General features: G+C 45.0%; 1 protein-coding gene across 1 annotated transcript in view; it reads left to right on the forward strand.

The window, feature by feature from the left end:
* URB1 (URB1 ribosome biogenesis factor) overlaps positions 1-13,468 on the forward strand; it is a 703,763-nt gene that overhangs the window by 421,432 nt on the left and 268,863 nt on the right. The window contains exon 22 of the mRNA XM_078658408.1: positions 753-1,608. Within this exon, the coding sequence (XP_078514534.1) occupies positions 753-1,608 (856 nt within the window). The remainder of the gene's footprint in view (positions 1-752; positions 1,609-13,468) is intronic.

The raw sequence follows: 13,468 nt of genomic DNA on the forward strand, positions 1-13,468 counted from the left end.
GAGAGGGTTAAATTAGTGGTCCAAACCTGATCTAATATGTGACCTTTTACGTGAGTGGGTGAAGAGACATGCTGACTCATGTTCAAGCTTGACTCATGTTCAAGCTTGTCAGGGTCTCGGATAATGCCGTGGCTTGTGCCCCTGCATTGGCGTCATTAAACCAATAATTAAAATCCCCAAAGAGGGCGAAACTGGAATATGATGGCAGAAGAGCAGTCAATTGTGGAACACGGATCATTTTTATTACACTTCTGTCTTTCTTTCTTACACTTTAGGCTTATTCTGGATGACGGGCATAGTAATGTATTTATTCCGCAGACATCCCCAGTTGATGCCTGGGAAGGACAGGGGAACCCACTTGATAGTTGCAGATGATCTTGACTCTGTTGCTTTATCCACAATGTTCCATCCATCTCTACCACTGCTGACACAATACATAGATGTGTAGACAATCCCACAAGATCATAAAATAAGTCGTATTTCATCATTTGATAATGCAGCATTTTAGCCAATACTATAACATACACTTTGAGTGATCTTTGTATCTGTCCTATGCCCAAGATTGACTAGCTTTCTTGTTCATTTGTTACCTTCTCCCCTGGTTTACAAAGTGAAACAGACTGTCTTTGGTAATGCTGGTTTAAAATGGCTGATGTTCTTCTTGAATACTAACTAGTTTTCAGTGTTTGGAACTATGATTAAAATACACATAGCTACTTACTGGTTTAATTGTTTTTCCTTATGCTTTACAGATATTGCAAGATATACTTACAGCAACTTTGAAACATCCAGTGTTGGAAAACTGGTTCCTGGCTGTAGAACATCAGACTATTCCTCAGCATAATTTGAACCCTGTCACTGTAAAGCTCCTCTCAGGCCAAGTCAACAGTGGCATCATTAATCTGCTGAAGTTAAGTGCTCCGATGCTGGAAAACATCAATTGTCTTAACATGTTATCCAAATATTTTCAAGTTGTCACCCAGTGCATCTTAAAAGAACTCAAGAGTAGACTATCTGACTGCAGTAAAATGCCTGACAAAATGTCTCAGTCGCTAGTGGCTTTACAAGAGTTGAATCAGTATCTTGACACACCCATGCTAAAAGAGGTGACTCTGGCTATGCTACAACTTCCAGAAGATTGCCTTACTATCGAGAGGTCCAAGAATGAGACCACTAAAGAAAAGCATTTAAGTTTTTATGGCGAGGCTCTGGTGCAGTTACTCACAGAAAGCAACCGAAGGCAGCCAACAAAAGGAGAAATGGTAATATCTACAGAACATATTAAAGGGTTGGGAATTTTGCTGTCCACATCTTCCAGTGAGGAACTGGCAAAGGTTCTTTTGTATGCCCTGAAAACAGAACCAGTATTTACACATGCAGTTTCAGTGGATGTTCTCATGTACTGCTTGGGCCGGATGACTGAAACCTGCCTTTCCATTGGGGCATTGCTGGTCCACCATAGTAGACCTCACCTCTTCCAGTTTGAGCTTTGGTGTTTGAAAACTGGACAAGTTAAACACCTGCGGAAATACATGGATGCCTACCTCCCTCTAATTGACGTTTATTTGCAATGCAGAGATCAGTACAGTTTTTCCCGACCATTACAAGGTAACTGGATTGCTATTTATTTTGTAACTAAAGCCTGCATAATCTTTTCATTGATGACATATATATTTGGGTCTGATTCTGCATTCCAGCCAACATTCCTACATATGTAGACAGCCCATCATTATGAATAAACATGAAACCAGAATCTGATCAGTTATTTATGAAAAAAATCACACATAATCTAGAAGTATGAATTCTGTCATTCCCAAAAGAATATTTGGAAGAAAGATTTTGTCCCAAAGATTTTGCAACATCTAATGGATTTTTTTAGGAAATTGCAATGTGGAGATCTTATATCAAGAAGATCGACAGCCATTACAATTCTGCCCATGTTTATCCTTGAAAGGAATGTGCCTGTGCTGTGCCAAAACTTTATAGTTTTTACTTTATCAAGCAGCTGCACTGATATAATATTTCTGAAGGATACGTTTAGCCTCATATTTCTTTACCTTAAGAATATCCTCAGGCACCAAATTGAATCTGGAGAATTTTTTAGCAATGCTCCCACATTGCGCTAGGTGGCACCATGTGGGCCTGCAGTTAGCCCGTATAGCCCCATGAGTGGCAGAGCAGAGCTGTATGTTTTTTCCCTCCAAAATGTATTTATTACATATAATAACAGAGTACAAGAATATGCAAGTAAAATGCAAATATGAAAGCAGTATTCAAAACATTTGGTTGGTAGCAGAATTAGTGATCCACAGAGAAGCATGTGGCATTTGGGCCACACTATGTGTGTTTCTTTACCTAGACATTTGGTTGTATCTTCATTGTTGTGAATACTTTTATTTAGCATTTGAGTTTGAAAGCAAAGCGTATATAAACAGAGGAGCTGTATATATGCCCCACCATTGCACACTGATGTCTGTTTCTTTCTTTTCACGCTCTTCAACATGGATACTGAGCTCCGCTCTTATCGTCTTAGAACTTCTGATGACTCCAAAAACATTTTATTGTGTAAGAGGGACTGTGTCTTCACCTAAAATGACCGGATTCAAGCCTGCAGCGACTGCAGGAAGCAGATGTTAGCCAGGCACCTGCATGAGCCATGCTGGTGATACTTGGACTTTGGTCACAACTCTTAAGTCATCTGGCAAGTGTGCCTTTATACCCCCAGAGGCGATTCAGGACCTGGAAGTGAAATTCTGCATCACCAAACATAAGCGGACACAAGCAAAGCACAGGTCTTGATCCCACTCAATTCACAGTGCAGCTCACAAGGGGGCTTCCACAAAAAATCCCTTCCTGTTTAAGTCTTTCAGTAGGTCCAAGTTGAATTCTAAACAGAAGCTCAAGAAAATCCATGCTGGATTTACCCCATTGCGCCACTTGAAGTTTAGTGAAAAGACCGAAGTATGTCACCCATCTTCCTGGCTGATGAGGGGTGATGCCCTGAAACCGGTCCTAGGACGCTTCTTTTCGGTCCAGAGCGAACCTTGGCAGTTCGGGCTGGACTGTTCCCATAAGGCACAGGGTCAAGACTCGTTTGCATAGACTGGTTCTAAAGTGGGGTGTCATGGTGATCAAAAGAACCATGGATTTAACACATCTCTGGACTGGGGGGTGAATGTTTGATTTGCTCTGCATAACGTCCATCATCTGTGTGTCTTTTGCTTTCTCACCCTAAGTGTGCCAGGTATGCCAAGATGTGTGTCCCGGGCTCACTGTGCCACTGGTTTCAAGCTAGCCTGGCTGATGTGGCGTGATGCCCCGACCCAGTCCTAGGATGCTTGTTTCCAGTCCCGGAGGACCTGGCTTGGCAGTTCGGGCTGGACAGGCACAAGGTCAAGACTGATTTGCATATGGATAGGTCTAAACTGGGGTGGCATGGTGAGCAAAAGAATGATGGATTTAACCCAGATCTCTTGACTTGGGGTGAATGTTTGATTTGCTCTGCATTCCGTCCATCATCTGTGTGCTTTTGCTTACTCATCTTCCATGTCCCCTGAATCTGCACCAATCCCACTATTTGTCTGGGTGTGGCGCAAATTTCTTAGGCAGTCGTCAACCTCGCAGCAAATAGCAGCTTTCTAAGAATCCATGCTGCAGATCTTTGGTGTTATTCCAGCTCCCTCTGGGCCAATGGATTCCTATTGGTTTCGAGTCTGGTTTCCTCCTGCAGGTCCACTCTTGATACCTACTGTTCTGCAAAGTCTGTTTCCAGACATGTGCCAATCCTGTCACAGACTTCCACTCCAGCACCAAGGTCCACTCTGATTCCTTCTGACACCGACTCCACTAGCACCAATCGGTGACCCCGAACCGATGTCTGAATGGTCCAGGCCTATACTTAATTAGGAAATTACGAAAGCGCACTGGATTTAAATCCAATTCCTCTGCCCTGACATCAATACCAGCAGAGGATTCACATTATTTTTTAACTCTGATTTGGACCCTGAGCAATGAACAGCCTACTTGCTTCAGGCCACCGATGATGATGAGGAAGTTGTAGAGTCCTCCTCCTTCATTACACAGATGATTTATTGTATGTTGACCTACACACTGGGCTAGAAGGTAGACTGGCCATGTGGGCCACCCACTGAAGAAAGAACTTCCTTCCCAGTGATGGTTAGAAAAACAGCTCAGGCACTAGAGTGGCAGTTGGCCAATATAGAGACAAAAGCAAATGTTTTGACTACGAGTCGGCTAACTTTCTCAGAGCCGTTATTACCGTTTATTAAAGCCCTTACTGATGCCCTTCTGGCTAAATTGGGTAAGCCGTGCTTATGGCTGCCAGTATGTCGATCTTTGGCTAGATGACATAGACCTCCTCCAGGTGACCTGGAGTGCCCCATCAAACACCCTACACCTGAGAGCCTGATTGTTCAAGCCTCAACAAGCAAGATTAATCCAAATGCCCTTCTGACTTATCCTCTGGATAGGGAATCAAAAATAATTCATACCTTTTGGAAAGATACTGGGGTGGCGAAGTGAGCTAAAGAATGATAATGGATTCAACCCAGATCTGTGACTGGGGGTGAGTGTCTGAAAAGTTTTAGCGCTCCGTCCATCATCTCATTATGTTTGCTTTGTTCACCCTGCGTTGGCAGGGTATGCCCAGACGTGGCTCCTTGCTCACTTAGCCACTGGATTCAAGCTAGCCTGGCTGATGAGCGGTGTTCTCCCAAAACCGGTCCCAGGATGCTTGTTTCCGGTCCAGGGAAGCCCTTGCTTCGCAGTTTGGGCATGACTGTTTCCATGAAGCACAGGGTCAAGACATTTACATATAGCTGGCTCTGAACTGGGTTGGCGAAGTGACCTAAAGAATGATGATGCATTCATCCCAGATCTGTGACTGGGGGTAAGTGTCTGAAAAGTTTTAGCGCTCCGTCCATCAACTCCTTGTGTTTGCTTTGTTCGCCCTAAGTTGGCAGGGAATGCCCAGACGTGGGTCCCTTGCTCACATTCATGTTACTTCCTCATCCTGAAGGATGACACTATTAGACCTTTTTTTTGGACTTCTGCCCATTAAACACCTTTCTGAAGAGGGACAGGTTCAGAATGGTCTCTGTGGGACAGATACTGTCTGCTCGGGACCCACTAGATTGAATGGTCTACTTGAAAATGCAAGACACTATTTCCTTATTCCTGTCCTGCAGTCCCATAGGTGTTAACTATGCTTCAAGGTGGTCTATAACATTTTCTATTTACCATGCTCCCTTAAGGCCTTACCTCAGCCATTTGGATGTTCAGGAAAGTGATTGTGGTTGTCGCTGCCTTTTCTTTGGAGGTCAGGAGTACACAGATTTCGGTCCCACGATGATTGACTGCAGCAAGACATCCTTTAGCAGCCAGTCATAGACCAACTCTGAATGAAAGACCAACTCCTAACATCGTTAGTCTTGGGACCCACGCCTGGATGGTGATGCGCAAGTGTTCCTGTTGCATGCTCACTTATATGGTGGACGATGGCCTATCAGGTCGGAGTACTCTATGTTCCCGGTGACCCCCTCTGATATATGCATCTCACAGCATACTGGCTTCTGCCCGATAAGCAAGATGAAATCTTTAAAGGCGGCCTTTCCTGGGTACAGAGGTCATCGGCTTTGTCCTTGACATGGGCAACGACCTGATCAGTGCAGAAGTACTTTCCTCATGCCTCACACCTGAAGTCCACTTGGCAGCTCTCTCCACTGTGCCTCGCTTCTTCCAAAGCTTTCCTTTTCCTTACCGGTCACATTGGTCTTCCAGATCAGACAGGCGCTAGTGCTCTAAGCTCCAGGGCAGGTGGTCTTAGATTCCCTTATTGCTGTCCTCTCACCCAGCAAGGACACTAGCAGGCTTTGGCCCCAAGTCCTGGTCACAGGCAGATGTCTTTCAGGGCTTCCCCTCATCACACAACCCATCTGGCTGCTTTACAGATTACAACTTTTGGGATCTCAAACCCCCCTTCTAATAATCAATTTCCAGACACTAAATGTGATTTAGGATCTGAGTCTTTGAAGTTTTATGTTTGGGCTTTGCTTATTTCAAAGCGTCCTCTGCTCCTAATTCCTTTTCAAAAGCAGTGTGTTACAGCAGGAGCGTCTCCAAAGTTGATAGTCCCACAACCAAGGCCATGGGAGTGGCGAGAGTTCACACCTAGATGTCAGTCACAGTGATCTGTGCATTAAAAGATTAGCCTAGGGCCCCAAGCCCCACTCTGTATAATTTGCCAATCATCCCAGAGTCCTTCCTTAGATGTGCCCAGACCCTTTCCTTGTGACCTTTTACTGAATCAAAGAGCACCCTTTGAAGTGTACAAGGGAAGCCTGGTCTTCCCCTCCCTGCCTACAGAAATGGAGCAATGCATAAATCAGTCTGAGGGGATCTCACTCCCTCCTCTCCCTGTTTCACCATGCAGGCCTGGGTCTCCTAAAATGGACTCCCAGGGCCGTCCATGTATTGTACCATTCACAAGTACACCTACACCGAGTAAATGTATATAGCATACATGCACTGCACAGTACTGTATCCTTCATATACTGTACACACTCATACGCACACATACATCCAGCATACTCATTTAACATGCACACCATGCCCAGCACAGTATCTTTTATGTGCTGCACCACTCATAGGAAACACAGCAAGATGATGGATGGAGTGCTGAAAGTTTTCAACCACTCGATCCCAGTCACAGATCTTTGTTTAACTCATTGTTCTTTTGCTCACTATGCCACCCCAGTTTGGACCCAGTCATATGCCAATCAGTCTTGACCCTGTGCCTAATGGGAACAGTCCAGCCCGAACTGTCAGGCTACGTCCTCCCTGGACAGGCAACATGCTTCCTGGGACTGGTTTCGAGGTATTACCCCTCATCAGCCAGGCTAGGTTGAATCTACTGGCACAGCGAGCAAGGGTCCCACGTCTGGGCATACATACGCCTGGCCACTTAGGATTAACATAGGAAACAGAACAAGATGATGAACGGAGTGCTGGAAACTTTTCACCCAGTCACAGATCTGGTTTTAATCAATCATTCTTTTGCTCACTATGCCACCCCAGTTCGGACCCAGCCATATGCAAATCAGTATAGGGATCCAGTATATGCATTTAATATGCTTGCACTTCACCCTTTACGTATTGTCCCATTTACAGGTACATAGACCCTCCTGGCATACTGGGTCACCGTCCGCTACCGCACAAGGCTATGGCATTTACCGCACAGCAGTCTTGTCTACAGCAGTCAGTCCTGGCATGTATAAAGTGGGCTAGCTTAGAGGCAAGGACAGCCCTCTCGACCTGTACCTCAGGCCATGGCACTAGCAGAAACCACTCCAACTAGCATGGACAGGAAGGATGCAATATTTATTCTCTGGCTGGGAATTTATCACACCAGTTTAACCAACAAGTATCCCACCAAGGATCTTGGGGGTGGTCCTTTCCAATACTGTATTGGAAAGGACCACCCCCATGATCCTTCGTGTGATACTTGTTGGTTAAACTGATTTATCTGGGCGGACGTATCCCTCCGTATCTCCTTCACTCACAAAGGTTCCTCTCACCCTCTGGTTTCAGCAAGGTCTCCTTTGTTTGGATCTTAAGTTTATCACGATTTAATACACCTGATGGGTTTTACAGATTGCTATAATTCTACACCCTACCTTTCAACTATTCCTCAGCACACACTCTGCGCACACTGGGCCATCTTTTAGGTACTGTACAACTCATAGGCACATATAAATCCTAGCACATGCATTTACTATGCATGCAATGTGCAGTACTGCATTATCCCTGTATTGTACCTTTGCCAGGCACACGTACACACAGCACTTCTCACCTAACCAATATTGGCCAAATGTGAGTTAAGGACACAGCAGCAGAACTTAAAAAAGGAGTGAGCCTGTAAGACTTACTCCAGTGACACAGGTTAAAAGGACCTATTCACTCCTACTTATCACTACACCGTATGCTGTCACTACTGCGCTTGTGCTGCTTAAATCCTTCCACCACTATGAGGGAAGACCTTTGGGTTCTCCTCCTGGTCCACCAAAACTAGAAACCATGAGACAGGCCTGTCATGGAACACACACATGATCCGGCATAAGGGATCCAGACATCATTACAGTTGGTCACTCAGGGCAGGGGTGCACATTGATTACCATGTAGAGGACTTTTCCATCCAAGTAGTTGGGTTTCACCATCAATGAGCCTAAGTCTCACCTGAACCCCTCTCATGGCCTTCTATTCATTGCATCAATTGTGGAAAATGAGGCATTCAAGGACTTTACACCACTTCTGCGAGTCTAGGATATTCAGGATATGATCCCCGTGTTTCTGGATCACTCTTGGTGGTGTGAGAATAGCTCTGAATCTTCTTGGTCTTCTGGCCTCATGCATCCTTCTCAATCTCATCCTGACAGGGGGTTTATGCGAGCCCTGCAGTGGGACCTGCCTCTAGGATGCCTCTCTGACTCCACTCAGATGTCGAGAGATGGCGCAGGATCTGTAGTTGGAGATGCCAAACTGACCTAGGGTAGGGCACTCCCAGAGTGCAAGGTGGTGATAGATGCATCACTGCTGGGTTGGAGGGCTACCTGGGAGAGGTGGACCATAAACGACTAATGGACATTTATAATAATGAGGCTGGAGCAGGTCCTAGGGACAACATAAACACCATGTGTTACTGCAACAGTTAAAGTTGAAGTGGGGTCCAGCATCCTGTGTCCGGAGGTGCTACATCTCTGGAAGTGGCTGGACCAGCAACATCTTGGTCATCTACCACCTGAGGAGTTTCTGAGTGCCAAAGTAGTCAAACTGAGCAGACATCCTCTTGGGAATGACAAGTGACGTCTTCATCCTGAGTTAGCGTAGGGCATTTGTAAGCAATGAATACTCACTAACTTAATATTTCTGCCACAGTTGTGACAGCACTGTCAGCCATTCTTCCAAAGTGTTGGTTAGGAGACGCATTCCTGGTTTAAGTACTCATTTCCACCTCCACCTTTTGTGCTTCAAACATTTGTTGAAGATTAAGACAGACCTGTTGCAAGTCATTCTCATTGCCATGGACTGGGCCAGGAGAGTGTGGGACTCAAAGAATCTGATCGTTTGTCCTTTGATAAGTCTTCCACTTAGGGAGAACGTCTTGTCTCCGGGACAGGCCAGGGTACTTCATCCATGTCTCCACAGCCTACAGCTCCATGCAAGCAGATTGAGCAATGGCAGTTAAGTGCGTTTGACTTGCCGACTGAGGTGGTTGATATCCTTGCAGCCAGAGAGTCAGAGGTCCTGCCACATAATGGATCTATGCTTGGTCCTTGAACAAATTTGTCTGGTGTGGTGCCTCGAGCACTGACCTCTTACAAGCCAAATTCTGATGTACTTTTGTTTATTCATGCTTTATCCCAGAAAGGTCGTGCATTGGGCACAGTAAAAGGTTATTTCTGATGGATACATCTACCTGTGGATTCTTCACCTTTTGAATATCCCAATGCGCCAGCATTCCACAAATACGTTTCTTTACAGCGCCCCCAAGTGGACAGTGATGTCACAATGCTGCAACTTTGCACGCAACTCCGCATTATGTGATCTTAGCCATAAGAAGCTCTCATTAGCGTGCTGACATCTATTCCCTTTTTCCCACGCCTTCGACACGCATAGTTTTTTTCTAGGCTCTCAATAATACTTGGAAGTCTGGTAACATTTTGTCCAGAAAATAGCAACGTTGTTGTAGGGCGAGGATGTCGCCTCCAAGGAAGTCTGAATTAAAGTCCTGCAGGGAATGTGAAGATGAGATGTCGATCACTGACACGCACGACTGCCTTTGATGTCTAAGTTCAGATCACAACATCGAGGTCTATTGTTCATGCCAGAAGATGAATCCGAAGGTGTTGTAGGAGAGGGATTTGATGATGTTTATGGCCAAGGCTAAAAGGAGAAAAAAAAGTGCATCGGAAATCTTGTCTGCAATCTGAGCCATTCTTTGAAGTTGTCCAAAAGGAGGCACAATAAGAAGCGGTGGCATGGTTCGCTATGTCGCTCTTTGAGGGATGTTTCCCCGAAGTCGGTGTCCCTGGATAAGAGAGTCCATGGAGAAAAAGGTGAGATTTCTCCAACTCAGTCTCTGGGAGTGGCTCCAGCATCACCTTTGAGTCCGAGAGCGGTGACTCCAGCTGGTAGTCCTGAGCCGGAGCCAGTATCAGATTCAGTTCTTCCTCCGCCTTCACCTTGGGTTGTGCCTCCACAGGAGAAGGAATGCCCAGCGTTCCCAAGTTCAAAGTCCTATCCGCCGAGTTTCCTGAGTGCTGTCTATAGCATTTTTGCAAGGGCTGGGACTCCTTCTGATCTACCTGCGAGCCGCATGGGCCCACTTGCTTATTCTTTGGGAGGTTTCCTGGCACACTACCATCAGACACCATTCCTGCCATTTATGCTGATAACTCAGTTGAACTGGCCTCTATCAACGCTTGAAGGCTTGGAGGAGGCAAGTGGCCTTGATACTTCTCAAGAGTGGGAGTTATTTTCACCAAAGAGTATTGCTTCACAAGAGGTCCCGTCCTATCATTCTGCGATTAAACAAGCATCAGAAATGTTGGACTTACCTTTGCCTTCTACGGAATTAAAATCTTAATTTGTTGATGGCGGTGCTTCTTTCATTCATGTCATGAACTGAGCCTTTACCTTTTAGTGAGGCCCTTACTGACCCAATTCTTGATATTTGGCAGAAACCTATGTTGTCGCTGGCAGTGTTTAGAGCTGTTGCAAAACGATACAAGCCTGCTCCAAGTGACCCGTTCTTGTCTACGCATACTACGCCCGAGAGCTTGGTGGTACAAGCGTCCTGCTCTTCAAAGTTGATACCTGGGTCTTTTCCTACAACTCCAGCTGACAGTGAGTCTAAAAGGCTGGAACAATCTGCAAAGAAGGTTTTCTTTTCTGGTAGCATGGCTCTGAAGTCTACCAATGCCTCATATCTGGATGTTACCTCCATGCATTGATGGAATCAGCCAAGGAGGTGGTTTCAAAATTGCCTGATGATCCTCGGGCCATTTTTCGGAGTTGCTGAATGACAGTCATGTTGCAGCCTGCCAGGTAGTTCAGTCTGCCTAGGCACGGCGGACTCAGTTGCGGAGGAGATTGGGTCTACTGTTGCCTCAAGGAGACATGCTTGGCTGACGGGTCTTGCTTCTCACTGCGTGTTCCAGCAACATTGTTCAACTTGCACTTTGATGGTTCACAGCTGTTTTGTGCAGAAGCTGAGTCTGCCGTAGAGTGGTTTAAGGACAGTAAAGCCAAGGCAAGATCTTTGGTTTAAATATTACAGGCAGTTTTGCAGGTTCCGGGGGTTTGGCCGTAACTTATCATTTCGTGGAAGGAGCCAATTCCACCAGCAACAGCCCTTTAATACCCTGTACAGGAGTTGTAGAGGGCGGGGTAGGGGCAGACAAAGTGGAGCTGCCTATCAGCCTTCTTCTTCTCCCTCTTCCTCCCAGACCCTTGTCAAAGAAAAGCTGCCATAGTTCTGCCATCATGGAGCATGCTTGTCCAATGGGAGGATGGTTGACCTATTTTTTACCTCAATGGAGATCTGTAAAAATAGAACTTTAGGTTTTGGATATTGTGGAAAATAGGTACTCGTTACCTTTCTAAGAGTTTTGCCTACTTTTTCCTCCCCAACAGGGCTTTTGTTCAGAAGAAGATATTCTGCTCCCTCAGCAGGAGGTTCAGATTCTGCTTCAGAAGGTTGCCGTAGAGTTCGTTCCAGAGCAGGAGTGGGGTCAAGATGCTGTTTCCAGGATTTCCTGATTCCCAAAAAGAACAGTCGCTTGCAGCCGAGTTGCATGTGAAGTCGACCTCAGGATTTTGAACTGGTTTCTCAAACAGGAAAGGTTCAAGATGCTGACCCTTTCAAAAGGGCTTCTTGCACTGGAGAAGGAAGACTGGATGGTTTCGATTAATTTACAGGCTGCGTATTTTCACATACCTATTCTGAAGGTGCACAGGAAGTATCTCTGTTTTACGGTGGGGTCTCGGCAATACCAGTTTGTGGAAACTGACGTCAGCATGCCAATGAGGGCTTCTTATAAATAGTATGATCAAACTAAAGCATCATTCTCTAACCACAAATACTCTGACATATTCAAGTGACATCTTAAGAAAATACCTTTCTTTCCAATATGTGGACCTTTTTTCTCTTAAGTTTTACTTATTCTAAATTATTTTATCAGGTTTGTAAATCTTTTTGTATCTCATCATTTTACATCTTAAATAAGTGAATCAAAATAAGTGTCTGGTCTGACCTTCATGCGGCATGTATGTGGAGCTTGGTCAAATACTTTAGGGTTTGGCCCAGGTTGTGTTTTTCAAAGGTACTGGAGGGGGCCCTTGTGGCATGTATGTGGTGGTTTGCTCAGGACAACAATTATTCGAGACTGGGTACGATTGAAAACCCTTGATTTTATATATGCATAAAAAATGCACCTTAAGACCATTAGGGATGGGAGACTAATGATTAAATAGCCCTTTTCTGATTGGAGAAAGTATCTACATCTAGATTATCCTCTGGAGTTTGAAAATTCATTCTCAAAGCTGTTCCCCTCTGAGGGCAAAATCTCCTTCATGTCACCTGAAGAGAGAGCAGCGCTTCAGCTGATCTAATCAAAAGTATCTTTCCGACCACACTTAAATCAGTGCTGTCATAGACTTTGTAAGGCCATTTTGAAAACATTTGATATGTCTGCAAAACCTAGAATCTCTGGGACACCCCTGTCACTTCATCGTAATATGCTTCTCCATCCTTCCCTTGGATCACATCAGTAGTTTCTACTCTGAATCTGGGTTCTTCTGCTGCTAAACTGGGTTCTTCTGCTGCAGGTTCAACTTTGCCCTATTCCGCCTTTAGTTCAAGGAATAGTGCAGTATAAGATGCATACTTTGGCTTCAACCACGCTGGTGATGCCTATCTTGTTATCAAGAACCAGTGATGACAAAGACCAATTTGTTCACCTTAATATCTGCTTGTGCAAGAGATTGTATCTAACCAGAGTGCAATAGACAGCATTCAAGTTTTGGTCGTTGGTGTCTCAGCAAAGATCTCATGCTGGGTCTCAATGTCCCTTTTTAATTTGGTGAATCAGTGAGATAAAAATATGAAGCTTTTTCTGCCTTAGTCTCTGGCTCTTCTTTTCAGGTCTGTGGGTGTTCTTGGTTGTATGTAAGTCTGTTTTCTGCGGACAGTCCAGGATGGATACCCTCCAACCAATAAGTGCTTAAATTAAGACCTATTTTATAAAACTGTTAAATGTATAGGCATGTACTACTGTTTGTTTTTCTGTCACCTCTGAGACCAATTCACTTCTTATCCATAAGGGAACAAAAAGGGTAAATGTGATAAGGCAGTAACTATGTAGTCAGGATGAATTAGCCACTAAATAGT

The sequence above is a fragment of the Lissotriton helveticus genome, chromosome 8, assembly GCF_964261635.1.
Source record: "Lissotriton helveticus chromosome 8, aLisHel1.1, whole genome shotgun sequence".
NCBI lineage: Eukaryota > Metazoa > Chordata > Amphibia > Caudata > Salamandridae > Lissotriton > Lissotriton helveticus.